Source organism: Canis lupus, chromosome 17 (assembly GCF_048164855.1).
Source record: "Canis lupus baileyi chromosome 17, mCanLup2.hap1, whole genome shotgun sequence".
In the NCBI taxonomy this organism is placed as follows: Eukaryota; Metazoa; Chordata; class Mammalia; order Carnivora; family Canidae; genus Canis; species Canis lupus.
Window position 1 is genome coordinate 2,497,729 of NC_132854.1, and position 25,090 is coordinate 2,522,818.

The following is a 25,090-nucleotide window of genomic DNA, read 5'->3' on the forward strand; positions in this document are numbered from 1 at the left end:
GAATCGGTGGCTAACTTACCATTGATTTTAAAAAAGGATCTTTTGACCTCTTTATTGAAGTATGGAATATGTTGGGGAAGGATCACAAAGACAGAATGAAATCAGGCTCTTTTATAGAGCCAAGTAGATACAGTTTCTGAGATCAGATGGGGTTTGCACCATGCAGCCAGGTGACGTGTCAGGCCCACCCTCCGTTAAGAGATGGAGCATGACCTTCCTGATGGCTTCACTTCAAAAAGCTGGCTCTCAGGTCCTTGAGACTCTCCAGATTCATGGGACTTTACAAGATATTTCCTTAGCCATTAAAACCGTTACGGGACGTCTGTGTGGCTCAACGGTTGAGCATCTGCCTTTGGCTTGTGTCATGATCCTGGGGTCCTGGGATCCTAAAGACATCGCGACAGTTCTGGAAGTCTGTACCAATTTCCTGTCCAAGTTCACATCCCCCCACTCTCCTCCCCCAGGTAACCACGCTGGCCTCTATTTTAAAAAGACAGGTACTTGGGGCACTTGGCTGGCTCAGTGGGTAGAGCATGCAACTCAGCCTCGGGATCATGAGTTCACGCCCCACCCTGGCCGTAGAGCTTACCTTAAAAACAACAACAACAACAAAAAAAAAGACACGTAGTTAACAGACACAGCACGAGCAGTATGCCAGGCTCTTTTCTAAATGCTTTACAAACACTAGCCAGTGTGGTTCTGACAGCAGGGCGGAGGGGTGTTGCTAATGTCACTCAGGGTCAGATGGGGACCTTGCCGGTCATGTGTGTGGGGAGTGGTCCCTGGGGGGGGGGGGGGGGCAGATGAAGGACACTGATGACCGTGGTGACAACAGCCCCTGCCTCTAGGATGTCGTGCTGTGTAAGCGCCAGGATCATGGTCAGCGACCCCATGGCCTCCTGGGATTCTGCCCAATTTATAAATAAGCCGCCCGAGGCTTCCATGATTAAATATCTTGGCAAGGAGTTTCCGAGCAACCTCGCTTGGTCAGTGGCGCTGTGCTCGGGGAAGGGGAATGTGGGAAGCAGGCGGGGTGCAACGACGGGCTAGTGTTCCACCTGTGAGGCTGGGTGGGTGACAGATGAGCATGAGATTAGCTGACCTTGAGTTCTAAGGCTGCTTTTATGGGAAACCAGATTCTTGACGTTTTAAATGCTCTGGAGCCCTTTTGGTTTTACACAACAGAGCACCCCAAGTGTGGCCTACCCGTAAGCTGGTATTTTAATTTCCCATGATGGTGTGCGCGTTTCTCAGGAGTAATGCCACACAATTCTCACGGCCTCGTCCTTGGTTTGCTGCACCTTCTGTTTTGCCATAGTGGAGCATTCCAGTTGTTCTAGATATTCTAGAAATGAACAAGGACGGTAAAAGCTCTCAGTACTTTACCTCGTGGGAGTGTATTACCAGTGAACTGTTATACCATTAAGTGGGTGTCAACTCACTTAACAGCTGCAGCAGGAAACATGCCAACCGTGTGCCTGACATCGCGGTGATGCCTGTGTTGATTTCTTGGGAGGATCTGTGTGGGCCAGTGCGGGGAAGGCTTGTCCTCTTCCTAGCAGCACGGAACCCGTCAGTCCCATCACACACCCAAAGTGCAGAGTAGCCTGTTACAATGCAAAGTGTTCCTTTTTTTTTTTTAATAAGTTTATTTTTATTATTTTTTAAGATTTTATTTATTCATGAGAGGCACACACAGAGAGAGAGAGGCAGAGACACAGGCAGAGGGAGAAGCAGGCTCCATGCAGGGAACCTGATGTGGGACTGGATCCCGAGACTCCAGGACCATGCCCTGGGCCGAAGGCAGGCACCAAACCACTGAGCCATCCAGGGATCCCCCAAAGCGTTCCCTTTTAAAGATCCCAGTGGTGACTTTGTGCATTCAAGACATCCTGACAACTCTTTCCTTTCAGCTCATATGTTAGGTTTGATATCATCCGGAGGATCCTCACCAGGGTTTTTGGATACAACGTCATCATGGTGATGGGAATCACAGATGTGGACGATAAAATTATTCACAGAGCCTCCGAGGTAAGCGCAGACAATGATGTTGGCCAGTAACTGGACGGATGAACATGACAGTCCCAATAGCGGCTCCACAGGGTGTTCCGCATCTCTGCATCCACACGTAGCCCAGCGAGGCCACTCTGTCAGGTTATCACGGGACTCTCCGCCCTGGGAAAGGAGGCCTGTTGGATTCTGGTCACCAAATGGGTCCTCTCCCCCTGCCCTGGTATCCTGCCCTGAACCCTGTCCCTTCCCTCGCCCCGCGGCCTCCAGCGGCTAAGTCCCGCTTTCAGAACAGGCAAGCAGCTCATGGAGGTTCAATTTTCTTGTTGGTTGAGTGCACAGGACACTTCTCTTATAATCTTTCAGTATTTAAGGTAAGCTCTGGGGGAAAGTTTTAACTGAGAAGTTAAGTATTACAGTTTTTAAGAAGTCTACTTTCTGGTTTTCATAATTGGCAACTTTAACAGTGATCTCTAAACCTCTGTATATTACTGGTAGATGATCTAATCTATGCAAAAACCTACACCAAGTGCTTTACATTCCTGTTATTTTAGAAGATGTATGTACTAGAAACTGTATATACTATTTTTTAGGAAACCAGTCTATACTTTATAGTCTGCTTTTTACGCTTAATGTATTTTGAGTATTTTTTCATGTTTTTAAATACTCTTGACCATTTTTATTTATTTTATTTTAAGGATTTATTTATGTATTTATTCATGAGAGACACAGAGAGAGAGGCAGAGACCTAGGCAGGGGAGAAGCTCCCTGCAGGGAGCCCAATGCAGAACTCAATACCAGGACCCTGGGATCAGGATCTGAGCTGAAGACAGATGCTCAACCACTGAGCCACCTAGTTGCCACTTGACCAGTTGTATAGCATTTTATTGCATGGAGATACTCTGATTTACTGTTCTTATTTTTGGACTCTTGAGTTACTTCTATATTCTACTTTCTCTCAAACTTATTTTCTAGAAACCACATCTCCCTATTTTCTATCAATGTGCCTTTTTTTTTTTTTTTTTTTTTTTAAGTTTTATTTAAGTAGTCTCTGCCCCTGACCTGGGGCTTGAACTCACAAGCCTGAGATCAAGAGTTGCACGCTCCCCACGCCCCCAGACCCAAGCCCACAGGCACCCCCTAATTTGCCTTTTAAACAACTAGACAGCATTCACCCCGGGTGCTGTTCAGCAGTTCCCCATCATTGGCTGTGGTGTTTATAGCTGTTAAAAACAGGGCTGCTGGGACACCTGGGTGGCTCAGCAGTTGAGTGTCTGCCTTCGGCCCAGGGCGTGATCCTGGAGGCCTGGGATCGAGTCCCACATTGGGCTCCCCACAGGGAGCCTGCTTCTCCCTCTACCTGTGCCTCTGCCTCTCTCTGTGTGTGTCTCATGAATAAATAAATAAAATCTTAAAAACAAAAAACAGGGCTGCATGAATATCTTTTCTTTCACTTTTCAAATATGTTTCCCAAAGTGGAGTTACTGGATCCAGGAGGAATGGTTTATTTGATAAGGTTTTTCTTCTTAGAGTTGGGGTGGTTTAGAGAGTGTTTACTGATGGTGCTAAGATGGGCTGGAGCCCATCTTTAGATGTTACCCTCACGTCCTCAGCCTGGTTGGGCTTCCCGGGTTTGTCTTGTTTGGGTACCTTAGCCAGTGCGTCATGTTCCCTTACAGGAGATTCAGTTTCCATTTCCAGAACTGTCCAGGGTCAGGCCTGTGCCTGGCTTTGTGCTGACAAAGGTGGGGAAGCCAGGTCCTGGCTCATGGAGCTTGTGTCGGGTGAGGCAGATGAACCCACAGAGGGATGCTCTGTGTGCGACGTTCATTTTACAAGTCCAGGTAGAGGGGTACAGGGAAGACCATCACAGCTCCCTGGGAGTCACCCAAGTGACTCACTGGAAGAGGTTAGCTCAGGATCAAACATTAGCAGAGGATGGGTGGTGAGGAGTGAGGGCAGGAAGGACATCTGGGCAGAGGGGTGTGCGAGAACGGGCCAAGACCTGCATGAAGGGCTGTGTGGGAACCTGTGGTCCAGCTCCCATGGGCCATAGGGGGGACTTGCAGGTGAGGCTGGAAAGGTGGGGGCGGCTGGGCCCAGGGGATGTACTGGGAACTTGGACTTGGTCCCTGTTCTTGGGTTGCTCTTGGTCCAGTGGAGACCACTCACTCTGGGGTGGGGAGGACACAGCCAGAGATGGGCCCATTGGCGGGGTTGGTGGGAGCTCTGCTGCAAGAGAGGGGTGTCCCAGAGAGCAGATTTAGAGTGAGGTACCTAAAGAAACGCAAACTTGGATACAGAAATTTGAAGCTCAGTCAGCTCAAGGCTTTGGTCTAATAAAGATATGGGTGGACTTTGTCCTAGTTCCTGGCACAGAGCGCCTAAAATCCATTGAATCTGTGGAGTGAGAGAGTGTCTTTGTTTGCTCATGAGATCATGGTTGGGCCCCTCGAGAGCTTCAGGACGGAGGCTGGGGTCCCAGAGACCCAGCCACAGAGAGTGCTGAGAACTTTCGCCCCCACTCCTGCCTTGAGCTGATCACCGGTGGCCAGTGATTAATCAACTGTCCTATATACCGAAGCCTCTATAAACACCCCCGACGGACCCCCGGGTGGCTCAGTGGTTGGGCATCTGCCTTTGGCCCAGGGCGTGATCCTGAGTCACGGGATCGAGTTCTGCATCGGACTCCCTGCGTGGAGCCTGCTTTTCCTTCTCCATCTGGCTGTGTCTCTGCCTCTGTCTCTCTCTGTGTCTCTCCCTAATAGATAAATAAAGTCTTTAAAAAACAAAACAAAAAAACACCCCTGAAATGGGGGAGAGGGGCTCGGCGCTTCAGGCTGATGAACACGGGTGGTGCTGGGAGGGTGGCGCTGGAGAGAGTCTGGGAGCTCCAGCCCTTGTCCCATGCTGCCCCTGAGCTGTGTCCTTTATGATAAACCGAGGATGGTTTGGAGTAAGTGGAGTGCTTTCCTGAGTTCTGTGATTCGTATCAAACCCCCAACTTTAGACTCTGGCAGAAGTTTGGGTGACCCAAGGACCCCATGCGCCTGGTGTCTCTTAAGAAAGAAACAAAATTATAAAGGGAAAAGAAGGCTTACAGTTTAAGATGTTTCTCAACCCTGGTTGCTCACTAGAAGCCCCTGAGAGGTGGTGAGAAGCCCCTGGGGAATTGTCAAATTGTCAACAGTCTCATGCCAGGCTGCATCCTAGACCAGTGGAATCAGAATCTTGGGGGGTGAATCAGGCATCTTTTTATTTAAATAACCGAAGCAACAGCCTTGGCACAGCAGAGGGAAGCTGGGTTGGGGTGTGAGAGGTGGCAGTAGTGTGGCCTATTCGGGGGGGGTGGCAGAGGTAGCAGGACTGGGTCACAGTGGGCTCCTCACACCCTTAAGTCAGGGTCAGCAGTTATGGCTGCGGACCTGGGGGCATGAGAGGAGACCCCAAGTAGTGACGGATGTCTCACCAAGCCCCAGAGCCCTCAGGGATGGGGGCTAAGTGCGCTCCCTCCAGTGGCAGGGCCAAGGCATCCCTGCCAGGGCTCATGGGGCTCGGAAGGCATTTTCAGCAGCGCCAGCGGCTGCGTTGGTGGCGGCAGTTCGCACCGCGGGGTTGGAGGAGACACCAGCAGCAAATTCTTGCTGGGCTTTCTGAAAGCTGGCACCTGTGCGGCGGTACAAGGAGTGGATCCGCTTTAGCATCACAATTCCCAGCACAGCTATGCCAGTGAAGAGTCCCATGGGGTCTGTGCTGACCCGGGGAGTTAGTGTCAGGAGAGGGTTGAATGGTGGGACATCCAGCTGCAGGTGGACAGCCCAAGTGGCTGGAGGTGGGAAAGGCACGTTTGGTGTCAGAAGATGCCATAAGCCGAAAGTGAAGGGTGACCAGGCCAGGCTTGGGGTTCATCACCGTCCCTGGTGTTCTCTCTCTGCCCCTGGGGTCAGGTGTCCCCTTGGTCCAGCCAAGGCCCTGGGGCCCAGGTGAGCCATTCCTTTGTGGGGAGTGCAGGTAAGGGGCAGAGATGGGAGGGGACAGCCGGGAGGCAGAGCGAGGAGCAAGGGGCTCCCACTGCTGGCACCAGATGGCCAACCCCACAGTACCCTGTGTGCAGAGTGTGGGGGGCAAGGGGGCTGAGCTTGGGGGTGTCTGTCCTGGGCTGTCTGACTTCAGTTTGCGCTCAGCCACTCGCCGGGGACACAGCCTTTGGATTGTAGAGTGAAGCTTTTGAGCAAACAGGAGGAGGAAAGGAGCGTTGTCTGGTCCACAGGTAGGACAGACCGGGGAGGGGTGGGGGCACGGAGCCGTGCTGTTCTCTGGGATGTGCTGGAACGGTCCCTGAAGGAGCTAAGGAGGGGGCCCAGGGCCTTCGCTGGGAAGGCTGAGCCCAGAGGTGCTGCCTGCTGAGAGGGCGGGGAGCTGGTAGCAAGAAAGCTGTGGTCTGTGGCATAGTGAGCACGGTGTTGGAAGGGACCAGGCAGCAGGAGGAGTTGTTCCGGAGGAAGGTGACCCGCTGATCTGATCTGCCCTCACTCAGGACCGAGACAGCACGTGTGGGTCTCTGCACTTGATGAAATGGGCTCTGTTGTGAATCTTCAGAATTGGAGGTGAAAGTGCCCCTGAAAGGCCTGGTAGGGGGTGGGGGGAAAGGAAAGGGGAAAGGGAAAAGGAAAAGGGCTGAAGGGCTCAGATGAGGGGCGGGCAGGGTTGTGGAGGCATCTGGGGGGGAGGGGCAGACTTTAGGAGGAGGGGCGGCAGCACCAGGTGAAGGCAGCAGGAAGGAGGTTACCTAGAGGATTTCACAAATGCCACAGGAGGTGTCGCTTGTTACTTTTGTGAGTTGTATTATCCATAGCTTATGGGTAGGTTCACTTAAAAATTCTGTATGTATAGAGCATTTAATTTTTGATGCCTGGAGATTTCCCTCTGTGTCAGATACTAATGCGGCACTGAATAGCTTTTCTCAAGATAATGTCTCTAAGATGATAAAACATGTGTCTGAAACAGGGTTATGAAAGCATCTACTGGTTCTTTAGTATCTGGCAAAAAGGCTATTTTTTATCTAATGCAACTTTTTAAAGTGATGGCGATACTCTTCACACCATCTGCTCCAGCACTCACTTTTACAATATTTGAAATTACAATATTACACTTTCCTGAATCACTCCCTTGACTTTAATTTTTGGCGCAGTGTTAAGGTTTGTAGGGGTAAAAACCACAGGAGGATTTCTGGGGCGAGAGCTACAAGAGGAGCGGTACACTGGCGTTGGCGCATCTGTAGGAGAAATTGGAACGAATGTGTCAGAGTGACTCAAGCCAAAGGTATTCTTTCTGGGTTTCGGGACACTAGCCCCTATTGCCCTTCTTTGCGGGAAGAGGGCTGGACACAGGCTCTGTGTCCCACAGGACAAAGCCCTGGGGCCCTTGCTCGGGGCCCCAGCTTGAGACAGTTCATGAGACGGTAACCTGAAATCTACCGCCGAGACCGCCTGTCGGCACCTGCCGTGTGCAGTTTGTTTTTTGGGGAGTGAGAGCAGTGCTGTCCAGATACGTGGTGTGACCAGCTGCCCAAAGATTAAATTTGAAAACTTTCTTTTAAAACACAATTCCACTCCTCTGTGCAAGGCCAGCAATAGACTGGTGTCCCACTTACAGTTCACTGCCACTTGGCGTTTCCAAACCGTGCCCCTCAGGCTCATGCGTGTGAGCTGGAGCAGCCACAGGTGGAGCAGGGCTTGCTGGCTTGGGCTGTGTGGCGTCGGACGGGTCATTCAAAGGAGCGTGTGTGCGTGTGTGTGTGTGTGTCCTTACAACCACCCCGCCCTTTCAGAACTAGACACATGGATTTTAATGTTCCTGTGGGGCCAGGAGAAGTCTGTGAAGGAAGCATGTTAAGGAAGGTGTAGTCCTGCCTAATATTAAAACACTTTTAGGGACACCTCGGTGGCTCAGCGGTTGAGCATCTGCCTTTTGCTCCAGGTGTGATCCCGGGATCGAGTACCACATTGGGCTCCCTGCATGGAGCCTGCTTCTCCCTCTGCCTGTGTCTCTGCCTCTCTCTCCTCTCTCTCTCTCTCTCTCTCTCTCTCTGTCTCATGAATAAATAAATAAAATCTTTAAAAAAAAAAAAAAACTTTTAAAGCGGGGCACCTGGGTGGCTCAGTCGGTGAAGCATCTGCCTTCAGCTCAGGTCATCATGTCAGGGTCCTGCATCAGGCTCCCTGCTCAGTGGGAGTCTGCTTCTCCCTCTGCCCCTCCCCACCTTGCTTATGCGCGCTCTCTCTCTCTCTCTCTCTCTCTCTCAAATAAATAAATAAATCTTTAAAAACATACACAAAAACCCAAAAAACACTTCTAAAGCTAGAGACAATTTTTTACTTTCACATATTCCTTTCTTTTTTGGGCACAGCTTTGAGGTCAAACAGACCTACAGTAAATTGCGTGGAGTACACACGAGGTGTACAGCAGGATGAAACCTGTGCACCTGTGAACCCATCACCAGTGTCAGGGTGAACATCTCTGTCCATCGCTCCCAGAAGCTGCCTCTGCCCCTTGTCATCCTTTCCGCTTTGCCATCCTGTCCCCAAGCATTCACCAGTGTGCGTTTGTCACTGTGAAGGTTGTAGACATTTTTTATTTTTTTACTTTTTAAAAGATTTTATTTATTTGACAGAGTGAGCACAAGCAGGGGGAGTGGCAGGCAGAGGGAGAGGGAGAAGCAGGCTCCCTGCAGAGCAGGGGACCCCATGGGGGACTCCATGTGGAGCTTGATCCTAGGACCCCGGGATCATGACCTCAGTTTGACCTGATCCGAAGGCAGATACTTAACCGACTGAGCCACCCAGCGGCCCCAAGGTTGTAGAAGTTAAATATCATTGTGCAGGTACATTGTACAGATACCATGAGCAGATAAGGGAACACACTGGAAAGTTGGAAATAGGCATGGTAAATAATGGAAATTTGTGATAACGGTGGCATTTCAAATCAGTGGAGAAGAGAAGAATTATCTGGTAAAAAAGTGTTGGCAGTTAGGTAAGCATCTGGGGAAAAAAAATAAACCCAGGTTGGATGTGTGCCTCACAACCAGATCAAGGAAGATTGGAGTCTAATGTGAAAGAAATGGAACTACGAATTACTAAAATGCCCTATTTATAGCCTCATATTGGGGAACACTCTCCTAAATCTGTTATCAAACCCAGGAGCCATTTGTGGGAAAAGATTGAGAAATACAAAGGATGGCTAAATATGGAAGTGACATTTTCTGTGTGACATAAAATAACCACAGAGTTGAAAGACTGAAGATAATTGAAATTCATATCAGAGATAAAAGGTTAATTTCTTTCATGTAACAACACTTCCTACAAATGAACAAGAAGAGTGCCATAAGCCAGTGGAGAAATGGGTATGGTGATTATAGATCATTTCACATAAGCGGCTCCTGAACACGAGATGTTCAGAGTACATGTTACTTACAGCGAGAAGGCATTTGTTAGCAGTCACGTTGCTGAAGTCCCCAAATATGCCCCTTGTGCATTCAGGGCTCTCTCAGGTTTCAGACCCGTGCACCCTCCGTGGGGGGGGCGGCCAGGAGACATTTTTTATTTTTTGCGTGCACCTGCCCCCCAACCAGCAGTCTGGTGTCTGGGTCTGTAGCTTAGAAGTGAACCTGCATGTGTCCCAGCAGAAGAGGGTGTGAGGAGGGGGCCTGGGGAGCTAGCAGCTCCGAGTGCACGGCCAGGGTGGGATGGTGGTGGTAGCGGAGAGAGGGAGCTGGGTGCAGGCGGTGTGTGCAAGGTGCTACAGTTCCAGGAGGGGATGCAGACATGTGTCTGGGAGCCCGGTTGTCTTTCCCAGATGTGCACAGAATCCTTGTAGCAATCTTGGGGGTTGTTAGGTGGGATCATCTCTGTGTTGGAAAGAAAGCCAAAGGCTGGGACGCCTGGGTGGCTCAGTGGTTGAGCATTTGCCTTTGGCTCAGGTCGTGATCCCGGGGTCCTGATATCAGTCCCACATCAGGTTCCCCGCAGGGAGCCTGCTTCTGCCTCTGCCTGTGTCTCTGCCTGTGTCTCTGCCTCTCTCTGTGTCTCTCATGAATAAATAAATAAAATTAAAAAAAAAAAAAAAAAGCTGAAGACACAGAAGTTCATTGCCTTGGCCACAGCCACACAGCTGAAAAGTCACTTTGCTCACCAGATTTATTTATTCAGTAAATGTTTGGTGGTGAAGTTTCTAGGATGATTGCCTTTCTGGGGCATTGGGCAGGGAAGAACGTGGCTGCAGAGTGACAGGGCTGGAGGTGGCATCTCACTTGAGAAAGTTTCTTGCGGTCCTGGAGCTGCAGTGTGTTCGGCAGGACGCAGAGCCCTGGTAGGGGCCGGAGGAGCAAGAGCTGCAGATGCTGGTTGAGGGGGGGGAGCAGCTTCTGGTCCTTTCATGCTTTTGGTCTTAGAGCTTTTTTTTTTCTGCTGAAAAGTAAAAAATGCTTCAGGAAGCCCAGTTCTGTGTGCCAGTGCCTTCGGAGCCCTTGGGACTGGAGGGCCGTGCCCCTGAATGCCCTGGGCTCAGAAATTGAGAATCTGTTTGTCTATGGGGTTTGCCTGTACTTCTTGCACCCCTACCAGCCCGGCCACCCACCTGCTGCCCCTCCCCCCAGCCTGGCCACCCCCCATTGCTACCGTGTCCCCTCCTCCCAGCCACCGGCCCGCTGCTCCCCCTGCCACCCCCCAGCCTGGCCACCCGCTCACTGTCCTCAGCCACCCCCCAGCCTGGCCACCCGCCTGCTGCCCCCTGCCACCCTCCAGCCTAGCCACCCCCCGCTGCCACTGTGTCCCTTCCTCCCAGCCACTGGCCCGCTGCTCCCCCTGCCACCACCCAGCCCAGCCACCTGTCCACTGCCCCCTGCCACCCCCCAGCCCAGCCACTCACGTACTGCCTCCAGCCACCCTCCAGCCTGGCCACCCCTCGCTGCCACCGTGTTCCCCCCTGCCACCCCCTAGCCCAGCCACTGGCCTGCTGCTCCCCCTGCCACCACCCAGCCCAGCCACTTGTCCACTGCCCCCTGCCACCCCCCACCCCGGCCACCCCCCACTGCCACCATGTCCCTTCCTCCCAGCCATTGGCCCACTGCTCCCCCAGCCACCACCAGCCCGGCCACCCGCCTGCTGCCCTGTGTTCAGGTGCTCTGTTGCTTTCAAAACACTTCTTAGAGAGTTCCTCTTTCATGTATTTTTGACGTGTTTTCTTGCTCCCCAAGGCATAAGGGATAAGATAGAAACTCAAGTTTCTGGTTATTACGTAGAATAGATTAATCGAACTTGCCCTTGCCCTAGGAAAGTGGAAGCTTTTTTGTGTGTTTTGGGGTTTTGTTTTGAATTATGTAACAGAAATCATGATATTGTTTATTCCTGTTTTCTCTCTGACCAGAGGACGGGGTGACTTTGTGACTAGGTGAGATACTAGAAGGAGTTTGGGACCTAAAACCAAGGCCCCTTTGGGAGCACACAGGGCCCACGGAGGCCAGCCGCAGGGGTGGGGAGCCCAACCTGCTGACCAGCCCGCCTCGTCTCTCTGCAGATGAACATGTCACCTGCTTCTCTTGCCAACCTCTATGAAGAGGAATTTAAACAAGACATGGCAGCCTTGAAGGTAGCGTGTGTTGTGGCGTCTGCCTGTCGCGAGTGGGGAGAGTGAGCAGTGGGAGCCCTGTGGCTGACCAATGTGTGTCACCCAGGGATCGTCATTTCTCCTTTGCTTCCTGCCAGGTCCTGCCCCCCACGGTGTACGTGAGGGTAACCGAAACCATCCCCCAGATCATTTCTTTCATCGAGGGCATCATTGCTAACGGGCACGCTTATTCAACAGCGCAAGGTAGGGGTTGTGGTATTGAAATGGATCATTGGGTGAATACCCGTTGGATTTTGAGAAAGTAGGCGCGATTTATTGTCTTTACTGATTTGATGTGTCCCCAAATGCATCTGGGCCTCCCTGCCTCCCCCTGCGTGGAGCTGCCCCTCCGGCCTCCGCTACCCACTGCTGACCCCTGGCCGTGCTTGATCGTGTCCTTCTGGCAGACTCCTGCCCACTGTCTGCTGCCCCAGGGCTCACCGTCACCCTCAGCCTCACCTCCCCCTTCCAGCCCTTCTCGACCCAAATCCCACGCATCCTGTGCACCTGACCAGAGCTGTCTCCCTCCCAGGATATCTCTTCTTGCAGACCTCCACCCCCACTCTGGCACCTGTGCTGTGCCCACTGGTTGCCCGGCATTGTCTGCCTCAGCGTGCCATTAACACACTCATATTTTGTCACTTCTGGGATCAGAAAAACTTTTGCTTCTAGTGACCCACTAGCATGCCCAGCCCAGAGTTGGGATATGTGGGTCTTGCAATGTTCGTTGCAAGTAAATAACAAAGTATAAAGCATAACACTAGACACAGTTTCTGCAGGTTCTGTAAGAACCCTTCTTACAGGGTCCTACCTGCAAGCACAGATACACACGCAGGGCCCCTGGGGCCCCAGACATGGGTGCTGCCTGTCTCAATTACTGATGCTTACTTCAGAACAGTGTTTTTACTTTACCTCATTTGCTATATTGAGATTTTGTCTCCAAGAAAAACTTGTTTTTAAGGGGCTTGGGTGACTGAACCTGAGTTTGCCCCGGAAAATACAGACATAGTCTTCCCACTGCTGCAAAACATGACTTGGGACAAGCAGCCCAGAGGAGCAGAGGTCCAAACGTGCCTTAGCAAGAGATGCTGCTTGTTTTATCACTTTATTACAAAGCCTTATTGTACATTTTTAATAACGATAGTGTTATTAAAATAATAATAAAATAATTAAAATAAGGTGCCATTAACTCAGACTCCATTAATTTGGACTTTGTGACAATTCCACAAAAACTTGTTGTAATTTGAATTTTGAAACTTTGTGAAGAACTGTTTGTTCAGCAAATTGATAACAAGAAATGTGTCCTCCGTGAAAGAGCAGTTTCTTATAAAGCCTTGTCGGAGTGCTGTTTGTGTTCTGGCTTCCTGGATAGCCGCTTGCACTGCAGCCCCCTGGCTCGTCCCCAGCGTGGTTGGAGCTCGGGTGTAGGCTCTGGGTGGAGAGGACTGACCCACCTGGGGTCCTTGTGCCGAGCTGCTCCCCAACCCCCCCAGTTCAGGATAGAGATCTGATGGTGTGGCTGCGGGACACAGCCCTCTGGGGCTATCACTCCTCCGTCATCTGCTCGGGTGTGGAGGTGTTTGGGATCTAAGTAGACATATCCGGGTTACGACAGGGTTCCCCTGGTAGCAGGTGCGTCGCGAAAAGCTGGGAGCTTAATGCACACCTGTGGTGACACTCACTCTTCCTTCTCACTAAAAAACCATCTGAACATTTGACACCAGATCTTACACTTGGGTTTTCATTTCCACCTCTGGACATTTCATGACGTGTCCAAACGTGTGCTTTTATAAAATAGCGGTGCTGGTGTTTGTTCTGATCTGGGGCCAGAATAAAGGGGCCACATGAAGGCCAGATGCTGTATTACTTGTTATTAATATGCTAATTACTTGTTAGCTAATATGCCTAGATAGATGCTGATATTTAAGACTGAGAAATGATGAATTCTTTTTTTAAAATTTTCAATAGTTGTTCATATTCTCTTTTGAACTGATTTTTCTTTTTTATTATTTAAATTTTACTTAGTTAACATATAGTGCAATGTTGGTTTCTGGATAGAATTCAGTGATGCAGAGAAATGATGGAATCTCAATTACCTTTGTAAAATAGGCAATGTCTACTTCGATCTGCAGTCGAGAGGAGACAAGTACGGCAAGCTAGTTGGTGTGGTCCCCGGTCCCCTTGGAGAGCCAGGTGGGTGGACCCCAGCCTCCCACTTCGGGCACAGGGGTGTAGGGCACAGGCCTGGCCCTCCTTCCTCCCACTCAGATGTGGTGCTGGCGCCAGACCATCCGTCCCTGCTGTGTTTTAAATTTAATTCATTGTTTCCAAGAAAGGAAATTTAGAGAGTGTGAGGTTCACTGGGCAGGTTGTGAGAGCCCTCTGGCTCTTCTCCCTGGGAGGCACGTTTGCCCGTCCGCGGGCTTCCCGCAGGAACACTCATCATGCTGTCACATTTTCACGCTCTTCTCCATCTGCTATCATACTCGGTTCCATATATATATTGCCATATATCAAATCCCAGTAGGTATTTTACCATATATCACATTCTCGGGAATATTTTAATTTATCCTCACACTGTTACAGTGATTTTTGATTGGCGTTATTTTTATGGAGAAGAAATACATGTGTAGAAGTAAATTTAAAATAATTTTAGAAGGATACTATTTAAGAGAACCAAATAAAGACAAGCAAAACCCAAAAGACAAATTGTCCAAGTAATTTTTGACTGAAGTCATTATCCTGTGCTCTACAAAGTACACCATTTACATTTAATTGCTAACAGTAGTATATGACTCCTCAGAAATGGTGTCTGTTACTCTTACTCAATGCATGTCTGGCTCCCCTCCTGAAAGGCCAGAACCGAGAACCGCTAGACGGCCCACATGCCAGCATGCCCTGGGGAAGCAGAGGATGTGTTTCTGAGACACGTTTCTAGCATCAGCAATGCTTCTGTCTGTGTTTAGGGTTCCCCTGGGCGGCCAAATCGGTTGATCAGCCGACTCTTGGTTTTGGTTCAGGTCTGCTCTCAGGTTTAAGGGATTGAGTCCCATGTGGGGCTCCACGCTCAGCAGGAAGTCTGCTTGGGGTTCTTTCTACTCTATTTCTCTCTCCCCCTCTGCCCCTTCCCCCCACCTTCCCTCTCTCAAATAAATAAATCTTTAAAAAGAATTAGTCTTTATTTTAGGGCGCTTTTAGGTTCATAGCAAAATTGACGGAAAGGAACAGATTTTCCACGTTCCCCTGACGCTACTCAGGCACAGCTTTCCCTGTATGAACGTCACCTGCCAGAATAGGATGCTTGTCCCAGTGGATGAACCTGTCTGGACACATAATTACGCCGAGTCCATGGTTTATATCAGGGTTCACTCTTGGTGTATATTCTGTGGGTTGGATAAATGTGTAATGACACATGTCCACTACGATAGTGTCCCATGGTCACTTCACTGCCCTCAGACATGCCCTGTGTTTCAGCTGCCCATCCTCCCTCACTCCCTCCTCACCCGTGGCAACCAGTGATCTCTTACTGTCTGCATAGTTTTGCCTTTTCTAGAATGCTGTAAAGTTAGAACCATATAGTACGTGGCCTTTTAAGATGGGCTTTTTTCACTTAATATGCATTTCAGTGAAAATGTGCATTTAAGCCCCCAGTTCCCACCAGGACCTGGGCAAGGGCAGAGCCCCTTGGGGACGGAACTCAGCCATCTTCTTGTCTCTTCATGGCTTGATAGCTCATTTGTTTTTAGTGCTGAAGAGCATTCCCTTGTCTGGATACAGAATGGTTTGTTTACCCACTCACCTGTCGGAGGGCATCTTGGCTGCTTCAGGTGTTGGAACAGAGAGCCCAGTACTGGCTTGTACACCCGTATCCTGTCACCCAGCCCTCTTCTTCCGAGGTTTCTTGCTCTAGTGTGATTGGTATTCTGGTAACTCTTTTTATCTCTATAATTGTCTTTTTGGGGGGAGAAGTTACTCAAACTCATTTGCTGGCACACAGCTTTCTCACGAGAAGAATGAGGAAGGAGGAAGGCAGATAGCTCAGCTCAGTGCATCCGTGGGAAAAGGCATCAGTGATTGCTATTCGAAATCTCCACTGCAGCAGTGAGACCGCATACTCCGGCATGTCATTGACATGTGACAGTGTGGGGTGGTCCTTCCAGCTGACATGTGGGGAAATGAGACACATCTGAGGCCACCTATAAGAAGCAGCAGCATCTTGGAGATGTTGTGGCCACGCTGTGTGGGTTTGCCTTAGATCCTCGCCCTGATTGATCGTTTGTTGTTGGCAGTTGATTCCGACAAGCGGCATGCCAGCGACTTTGCCCTGTGGAAGGCAGCCAAACCCCAGGAGGTGTTCTGGGCCTCTCCTTGGGGAAAGGGAAGACCTGGCTGGCACATAGAATGTTCCACCATCTCAAGGTAAGGTTTTGTTTTGTGTAAGCTCACGCAGTGCCCGACTTGGCCAGCAGAGGGGGCGGTGTGAGCCGTGGTGATGAGGCAGAGGGTTGGGAGGAAGGCTCCAGGCTCCCTAGGGACCAGATGCTTTCCAACCTGCTCACCTTCCTCACATCAGTGCCTGTCCTTTTTAGTAGAAAAGCCTGCTTTATAGTTCAGTGCTTGACTTCCAGTATCACTGGGGACAGGTCCAGGTGTGCCTTCGGCTTTCCTCTGTGGTGGGTATAGGGTGGGACCCCTCTGGGACAAGGTGCTGGACCACCTTCCTCTTTTTTTCTTGTTTTTCATCAAAGTTTCTTATTTTACTTGCAGTAGTAGTTAACATACAGTGTTATGTTACTTTCAGGTGTACCGTATAGTGATTCAGCAACTCTGTACATTACTCAGTGCCTATCAAGACTGTCCCCTCCATCCTCCCCATCCCTAATTACCCCCAGCCCCCAGCCCTCTCCCCTCTGGTGACTTCAGGGTGTTCTCTGTAGTTAAGAATCTCTGTCTTCATTTGTCTTCCTCGTTTCCTTTTTTTTTTTTTTTTTAAGATTTTATTTATTTATTCATGAGAGACACACAGAGAGAGAGAGAGAAGCAGAGACACGGGCAGAGGGAGAAGCAGGCTCCCTACAGGGAGCCCGACATGGGACTCGATCCCGGGTCTCCAGGATCATGCCCTGGGCTGAAGGCAGCACTAAACCAGTGAGCCACCTGGGCTGCCCCTTTGTTTGCTTTATTTCTTAACTTCCTCATAGGAGTGAAATCTCATGGTATTTGTCTTTCTCTTACTGACTTATTTTGGTTAACATTATACACTACACATTATACACTATACAATGTTAACATTAACATTACACACTAGCTCCATCCATGTTGTTGCAAATGGCAAGATTTCTTTCATATTTAAGGCTGAATACTATTCCACTGTATACAAATACAAAAAAGATACAAATCTTCTTTATCCATCCATCTATCGATGGACAGTTCGGTTGCTTCCATATCTTGGCTATTGTAAATAATGCTGCAGTAAATAGGGTACACGTATCTCTTTGAATTAGTGTTTTTGTATTGTTTGGGTAAATACCCAAAAGTGTAATTGCTGGATCCTAGGGTAGTTCTATGTTTAACTTTTTGAGGACCCTCCATACTGTTTTCTACAGTGACTGCACCAGCTTGCATTCCCACCAACAGTGCAGGAGGGTTCCCCTTTCTCCACATCCTCACCAACACTTGTTTCTCGTGGTTTTGATTTTAGCCCTTCTGACAGGTGCATTTCCCTAATGATAAATGACATTGAGCATCTTTTCAAGTCTATTGCCATCTGTATGTCTTTGGAAAAATGTCTGTTCATGTCTTCTGCCCATTTTTTATTTTTATTTATTTATTTTTACCTTTAATTTTTTTTTCCTTTTTTTCTCCTTTCCCTTTATTCCCTTTCACTAATTTTTATATTCCCCAAATGAATGAGACCATATAATGTTTGTTCTTTTCTTTTTTCTTTTTTTTTTTAAAGATTTATTTATTCATGAGAGACACACAGAGAGAGGCAGAGACACAGGCAGAGAGAGAAGCAGGTTCCTTGCAGGGAGCCTGATGTGGGACTCGATCCCCGGACCCAGGATCACGCCCTGAGCCAAAGGCAGACGCTCAACTGCTGAGCCACCCAGGAGTCCCTGTTTGTCCTTTTCTGATTGACTTATTTCACTCAGCATAATACCCTCCAGTTCCATCCACGTTGAAGCAAATGGTGGGTATTTGTTGTTTCTAATGGCTGAGTAATATTCCATTGCATACACATACCACATCATCTTTATCCATTCATCTTTCGATGGACACCGAGGCTCCTTCCACAGTTTGGCTATTGTGGACATTGCTGCTACAAACACTGGGGTGCAGGTGTCCCGGCGTTTCACTGCATCTGTATCTTTGGGGTAAATCCCCAGCAGTGCAATTGCTGGGTCGTAGGGCACGTCTATTTTTAACTCTTGAGGAACCTCCACACAGTTTTCCAGAGTGGCTGCACCAGTTCACATTCCCACCAACAGTGCAAGAGGGTTCCCCTTCTCCACATCCTCTCCAACATTTGTGGTTTCCTGTCTTGTTAATTTTCCCCATTCTCACTGGTGTGAGGTGGTATCTCATTGGGGTTTTGATTTCCATTTCCCTGATGGCAAGTGATGCGGAGCATTTTCTCATGTGCATGTTGGCCATGTCTATGTCTTCCTCTGTGAGATTTCTGTTCATGTCTTTTGCCCATTTCATGATTGGATTGTTTGTTTCTTTGCTGTTGAGTTTAATAAGTTCTTTATAGATCTTGGATACTAGCCCTTTATCTGATGCGTCATTTGCAAATATCTTCTCCCATCCTGTAGGTTGTCTTTTAGTTTTGTTGACTGTTTCTTTTGCTGTGCAGAAGCCTTTTATCTTGAAGAAGTCCCAATAATTCATTTTTGCTTTTGTTTCTTTTGCCTTCATGAATGTATCTTGCAAGAAGTTGCTGTGGCCAAGTTCAAAAAGGGTGTTGCCTGTGTTCTCTAGGATTTTGATGGAATCTTGTCTCACATTTAGATCTTTCATCCATTTTGAGTTTATCTTTGTGTATGGTGTAAGAGAATGATCTAGTTTCATTCTTCTGCATGTGGATGTCCAATTTTCCCAGCACCATTTTTTGAAGAGACTGTCTTTTTTCCAGTGGATAGTCTTCCTGCTTTGTTGAATATTAGTTGACCATAAAGTTGAGGGTATACTTCTGGATTCTCTATTCTGTTCCATTGATCTATGTGTCTCTGCCCATTTTTTAAATGGATTATTTGGTGTTGGGTTGTAACAGTTCTTTATATGTTTTGGATACTAGCCCTTTATCAAGTATGTTGTTTGCAAATATCTTCTCCCATTCAGTAGGTTATCTGTTAGTTTTGTTGATTGTTTCCTTTGCTGTGCAGAAACTTTTTATTTTGATGAACTCCTGATAGTTGATTTTTTTTGTTTTTGTTTCCCTTGCCTCAGAAGACATATCTAGAAAGATGTTGTTATAGACAATGTCAGAGAAATTACTGCCTGTGTTCTCTTCGAGGATTTTGATGGATTTCTGTCTCACATTTAGGTCTTCAATCCATTTTGAGTTTATTTTTATGTGAGCTGTAAGAAAGTGGTCCAGTTTCATTCTTTTACGTGTTGCTGTCCAGTTTTCCCAACACCATTTGTTGAAGAGACTTTTTCCCATTGGATATTCCTTCCTGCTTTGTCAAAGATTGGCCATATAATTGTGGGTTTATTTCTAGGTTTTCCATTCTGTTCTGTTGATATATGGTGTCTATTTGTGCCAGTACCATACTGTTTTGATTACTATGAATATTATAACTTGAATTCTAGAATTGTGATACCTCCAGTTTTTCTTTTTCAAGATTACTTTGATTATTTGGGGCCTTTTGTGGCTGAAAAATGTTGTTTGTTTCATGATAGGGATTGCATTAAATGTGTAGATTGCTTTGGATAGTGTGGACACTTTAACAGTATTTGTTCTTCTAATTCATGAGCATTGAATATCTTCCATTTCTTTGTGTCATCTTGAATTTCTTTCACCAGTGTTATATAGTTTTCAGAGTACAGGTCTTTAACCTCTTTGGTTAGGTTTATTCCTAGGTATCTTATTATTTTTGGTGTAATTGTAAATGAGATTATTTTTTTTAATTTCACTTTCTGCTGCTTCATTATTAGTGTATAGAAATGTACAGATTTCTGTACATTGATTTTGTATCCTGTGACCTTACTGAATTAATTTATCAATTCTAACAATTTTTTAGTGGAATCTCCAGGATTTCTATATATAATATCATGTCTTCTGCAAATAGTGAGAGTTTTACTTCTTTATCAATTCAGATGCCTGTTATTTCTTTATGTTATCTGATTGCTGAGGCTGAGACTTCCAGTACTGTGTTGAGTAAAAGGGGTGAGAGTGGATATCCCTGTCTTGTTCCTGCCCTTAGGGGGAAAGCTCTGAGTTTTTCCCTAGTGAATATGGTTTAGCTGTGGGTTTTTCATATATGTGTTTATTATGTTTAGGTTATGTTTCTTCTAAACCTACTTTGTTGAGGATTTTATCACATCTAAACTAACAGATACGGTTTTTCTCCTTTTTAAAAAAATTAATATGTATCACACTGATGAATTTGTAAATATTGAACCACTCTTGCATTCTGGAATAAATCCCACTTGATTGTGGTGAATGATTTTTTTTTAACATATTGGATCTGGTTTGCTAATATTTTGTTGAGGATGTTTGTATCTCTGTTTTCGGAGATACTGGCCTATAGTTCTCTTTTTTAGTGGTGTCTTTATCTACTTTTGGTATCAGGGTGATGCTGGCCCCATAGAATGAGTTTGGAAGTTTTCCTCCCTCTAATATTTTTTGGAATAGTTTGAGAAGAACAAGTATTAACTCTTTAAATGTTTGGTAGAATTCCCCTGTAAAGCCATCTGGTCCTGGACTTTTGTTTGTTGGGAGTTTTGATTACTGATTCAGTTTCATCGCTAATAATCAGTCTGTTCAAATTTTCTATTTCTTCCTGCTTTAGTTTTGGTAGACTATGTGTTCCTAGGAATCTATCCATTTCTTTTAAGTTGTCCAATTTCGGGATCCCTGGGTGGCGCAGTGGTTTAGCGTCTGCCTTTGCCCCAGGGCGTGATCCTGGAGACCCGGGATCAAATCCCATGTTGGGCTCCCGGTGCATGGAGCCTGCTTCTCCCTCTGCCTGTGTCTCTGCCTCTCTTTCTCTCTCTCACTGTGTGCCTATCATAAATAAATAAAATTAAAAAAAAAAAAAAAAAAGTTGTCCAATTTCTTGGCATATAATTTTTCATAATTTTCCCTTACAATTGTTGTATTTTGTAATGTTGGGTTATTGTTTCTTCTTTTTCATTTGTGATTTTAATTTTAGTCCTCTTTTTTTTTTTTAAGTAAGTTCTGTGCCCATCATGGGGCTTGGACTGACAACCTCAAAATCAGGAGTTGCAAGCCAGGCACCGCAGCACCCTCCTCCCCTTTTTTTGATGAGTCTGGCTAAAGGTTTAACAATTTTGTTATCTTTTCAGAGAATCAGCTCCTGGTTTCATTGATCTGTTCTTTTAGTTTCTGTATCATTTATTTCTGCTCTAATCTTTATTGTTTCCTTCTTTCTGTTGGTTTGTGGTTTGGGTTCTTGTTCTTTTTCTAGCTTCTTTAGGTGGAAGGTTAGGTTGTTTATTGAGATTTTTCTTGCTTCTTGAGGTAGGCCTGTATTGTTTATAAACTTCCCTCTTAGATCCACTTCTGCTGCATCCCAAAAGTTTTGGACCTTTGTGTTTTCATTTTTCCCCCGTGTGTGTGTTTTCATTTTCATTTGTTTCCATGTAATGTCCTTGATTTCTTGGTTGACCTGTTCATTGTTTAGTAGCATGTTATTTAACCTCTATATATTTGTGCTGTCTTCAAATTTTTTCTTTGGTGTGGTCTGGTTCTCTACGTTTAGCTATGGAGTTTGTCTTGTGAGTCTTTGGGTCTTTGGGTTATTTATATAGATGTGAGTATTTTCTAGTTGTATCTGTGGGATACATAATGAATAATGAATAATGAGGCTGGCTTAGGGTCCTCCTACTCCGCCATCTTCTTAGTCTCTCCCTGAACCACCTTCCTCAGTCTGCTACCCCAGAGATGGTTCTGGATCAGACCCATCGAGCAGCACCCCCAGCCTCCACTTTCCTAGCTCCCAGTCTTCAGTCTGCCCATCCTTTCAGCTCTTCTTTTGGAATAGCATCATGCACTGGATGCTTCTGTCTTGAGAATCTCCATAAACTGATGCTTCTGTGATCTCGATTCCTTCTAGCGACCCTTCTTTTTTTCCTGCTTCTCTTCCTATCGTTTGTGTGTGACCTGTTTTTGCCTGTTAGGCATCCCTACTGACTCTGGTTTCCTGAGGTCACTGGTGACCCCCACTGCCAGCTGGCCAGTGACTGGCGGCCGATGTACCTGTCTTCATGTCTCTGCTGGGGCCACCACCACCTTTTAGACCTCCTTTGTAGACTGTTCTTTGGTATTTCCCATGGTTCTGCAGGTGGGCGGATGCCCCCTTTCTTGTGTGTGCATGTGGTGGGAGGACAGAAGGTAGCATACCGCATGTGCTCCTCTGTACAGGCACACCTCATTTTATTGTGCTTTGTAGATACTGTGTTTTTATAAATGGAAGATTTGGGGCAGCCCAGTGTAGAGCAAGTCAGTTGGCGTCCGTTGCATTTGCTCACTTTGTGTCTCTGTGTCACATTTGTGTAATTTTCACAATATTTCAAACTTTTTCATTATTATTATATTTAGTATGCTGATCTGTGATATCGGCTCTTACTATTGTGATTGTTTCAGGAGCACATGAACCACGCCTTGTGAGATAGTGAACTTAATAAATGTTGTCTGTGCTCTGACTGCTCCAGAACTGGCTGTTCCCCCTTCTGTCACTCTCTTTGGGCCTCTTCCCTGAGACACAACAGTACTGAAATTGGGCCAATTAATAAGCCTACAGTCAACTCTAAGTGTTCAAATAAAAGGAAGAGACACATCTCTTGCTTTCAATCGAAAGCTAGAAATTATTAAGCTCAGCGGGAAAGCCAAGACAAGCTGAAAGCTAGGCCTCTTGTGCTGAACAGTTTGCCACATTGTGGATATAGAGGAAATATTCTTGGAAATGAAAAGTGCTACTCCAGGGAGCACACAAATGATGAAGTGAAACAGCTTTATTGCTGATGTGTAGAAAGTTTTTGTCACCTGCATAGAAGATCAAACCAGCCATAACATCCCGTGAAACCAAACCTGATTAAGAGCAAGGCTCTGACTCTCTTCAATTTTCTGAAGGCTGAGGGAGGTAACAGAGCCCCAGAAGGAAAGTCTGAAGCTCGCAGAGGTTGGTTCATGAGCTTTAAGGAGAGATGCTGTCTCTATAAAAGTACAAGGTGGAGCACCCAGTGCTGATACAGAAGCTGCAGTAAGTTATCCAGAGATCTAGCTAGGACAGTGAATGAAGGGGGCTACACTAAACAACAGATTTTCAGGGTAGACAGAACTGTTCTATTGGAAGAAGTTACCTTGTTGGATGTTCATAGATGGAAAGAAGTCAGTGCCTGGCTTCAAAGCTTCAAAGGACAGGCTGACTTCCTGCTAATGCAGCTGGTGACTTTAAGTTAAAGCTGATGTTCATTTACCATTCCAAAAAATCCTAGGGCCCTTAAGAATTCTGCTAAACCTATTCTGTGCTCTCTAAATGGAACAATAAAGCCTGGATGACAGCACTTCCGATTACAACATAGTTTATTGAATATTGTAAGCCTACTGTTGAGACCTGCTTAGAAAAAAAAAAAAAAAGATTCCTTTCAAAACCCTACTGCTCATTGACAATGCACCTGGCTACCGGATGGAGATGGACAAGATTAATGTTGTGTTCATGCTTCTTAACTCAGCATACATTCTGTAGCCCATGGATCAAGGAGTATTTAAAAAGTGCATTTTGTAAGGCTATAGCCGCCATAGAAAGTGATTCCTCTGATGGACTGGGGGAAGTAAACTGAAAACCTTCTGGAAAGGATCCATACTAATCTAGATGCCACTGAGAACATTTGTTATTGATGGGAAGAGGTCAAGTATCAACATGAGCAGAAGTTGGAAGGTGTTGATCCAACCCTCTTGCATGACTTTGAGGGGTTCAAGATGTCAGTGAAGGAAGTCACTGGAGATGTGCTGAAAAGGGTAGGAGAACCAGAATCACAAGTAGGGCCTGTTTGCTGGCTGAAGTTCATGAAGATAGATTGATTCACTGTGATCTCTGGATAAAACTTGAGCAGTTAAGGAGTTGCTTCTTATGGATGAGCAAAGAACATGGTTTCTTGTGGTGGAATGTACTCCTGGTGAAGATGCTGTGAAGACTGTTGAAATGGCAGCAAAGGATTTAGAGTATGACATAAACTGAGTTGATTAAGCAGTGGCAGGGCTTGGGAGGATTGACTCCACAGTTTCAAAAGTAGGTCTGTGGGTAAAATGCTATCAAGTAGCATCGTGTGAAATAAACCATTCATGAAAAGAAGAGTCCATCGATGTGGCAAACTTGATTGCTTATTTTAGGAGCTTGCCACAGCCACCCCCACCTTCAGCAGCCACCACTATGATGGGTCAGCAGCAGTCACCACCAGGCAAGACCTCCACCAGCAAAAAAGACTATAGTTCTCTGAAAGCTCACAAGATGGTTAGCATTTTTTAGCAATAAAGTATCTTCTGATTAGGGTACCTACATTGTTTTTAGACGGTGCTGCTGCATACATAATGGACTATAGTGCAGTGTAAACATAACTTCCAGATGCACTGGGAACCCAGAAAGTTTGTCTGTCTTTATTGTGACATTCACGTTATTGTGGTGTTCTGGAACTGAGCCCATTGTCGTGGGGTCTCGGAGGCATGCCTGTCAGATCTCTTCTCACTCGGCGTGTGTCCCGGGAACCGTCTGTAGTAGTTTACCCGCCTCTGTGCCTGAGCTTCGTGGTGCTGTGCTGGGTGCATGGACCGTCCTTCATTTAGCTAGGGCACTGCAGGTTAACGTGTAGTTCCCAGTATTTCACTCTCATAAATACCTGCAGCGAATAACGTTGTGTATTTAGTTCCTGTTTGTGGAGGTGAGGGGTCTTTAGTATCAGTAGTAGTAACCCATGATTTTCACGATCTGATGTGTTTCGGCTCATTGCAGACATTTATTGTAATGAGCAGCTTGAAAGATTAGAAACTTACAGAAAATATAATTAAGGCGAACATTTCATGCTACTGGCTACACCGAAACCTGGAGATCAGCAAACCCGGGTCCTGCAAGTTGGTCATTGTGAGTGGTGCTGTTTGCTGGCTGGGTTGAGCATACGCGTCAGGAGGCATGACTGTCCTAGGAGAGTACTGACCCCAGACTGGTCTCTT

The 25,090-nt window shown here is 46.9% G+C and overlaps 1 protein-coding gene across 5 annotated transcripts in view; it reads left to right on the forward strand.

Moving 5' to 3' along the window:
• CARS2 (cysteinyl-tRNA synthetase 2, mitochondrial) overlaps nt 1–25,090 on the forward strand; it is a 69,242-nt gene that overhangs the window by 1,416 nt on the left and 42,736 nt on the right. For 3 of the 5 annotated variants that reach the window (XR_012009730.1, XM_072782380.1, XM_072782379.1), the window contains exons 3-8: nt 849–986; nt 1,914–2,031; nt 11,584–11,655; nt 11,772–11,877; nt 13,783–13,866; nt 15,963–16,092. Coding sequence is in view for 4 of the 5 variants with exons in the window: in XM_072782380.1 (XP_072638481.1) it covers nt 849–986; nt 1,914–2,031; nt 11,584–11,655; nt 11,772–11,877; nt 13,783–13,866; nt 15,963–16,092 (648 nt within the window). In the remaining variant the exon portion in view is untranslated. The remainder of the gene's footprint in view (nt 1–848; nt 987–1,913; nt 2,032–11,583; nt 11,656–11,771; nt 11,878–13,782; nt 13,867–15,962; nt 16,093–25,090) is intronic. The other 2 variants (XM_072782382.1, XM_072782381.1) reach the window with 1 other exon arrangement.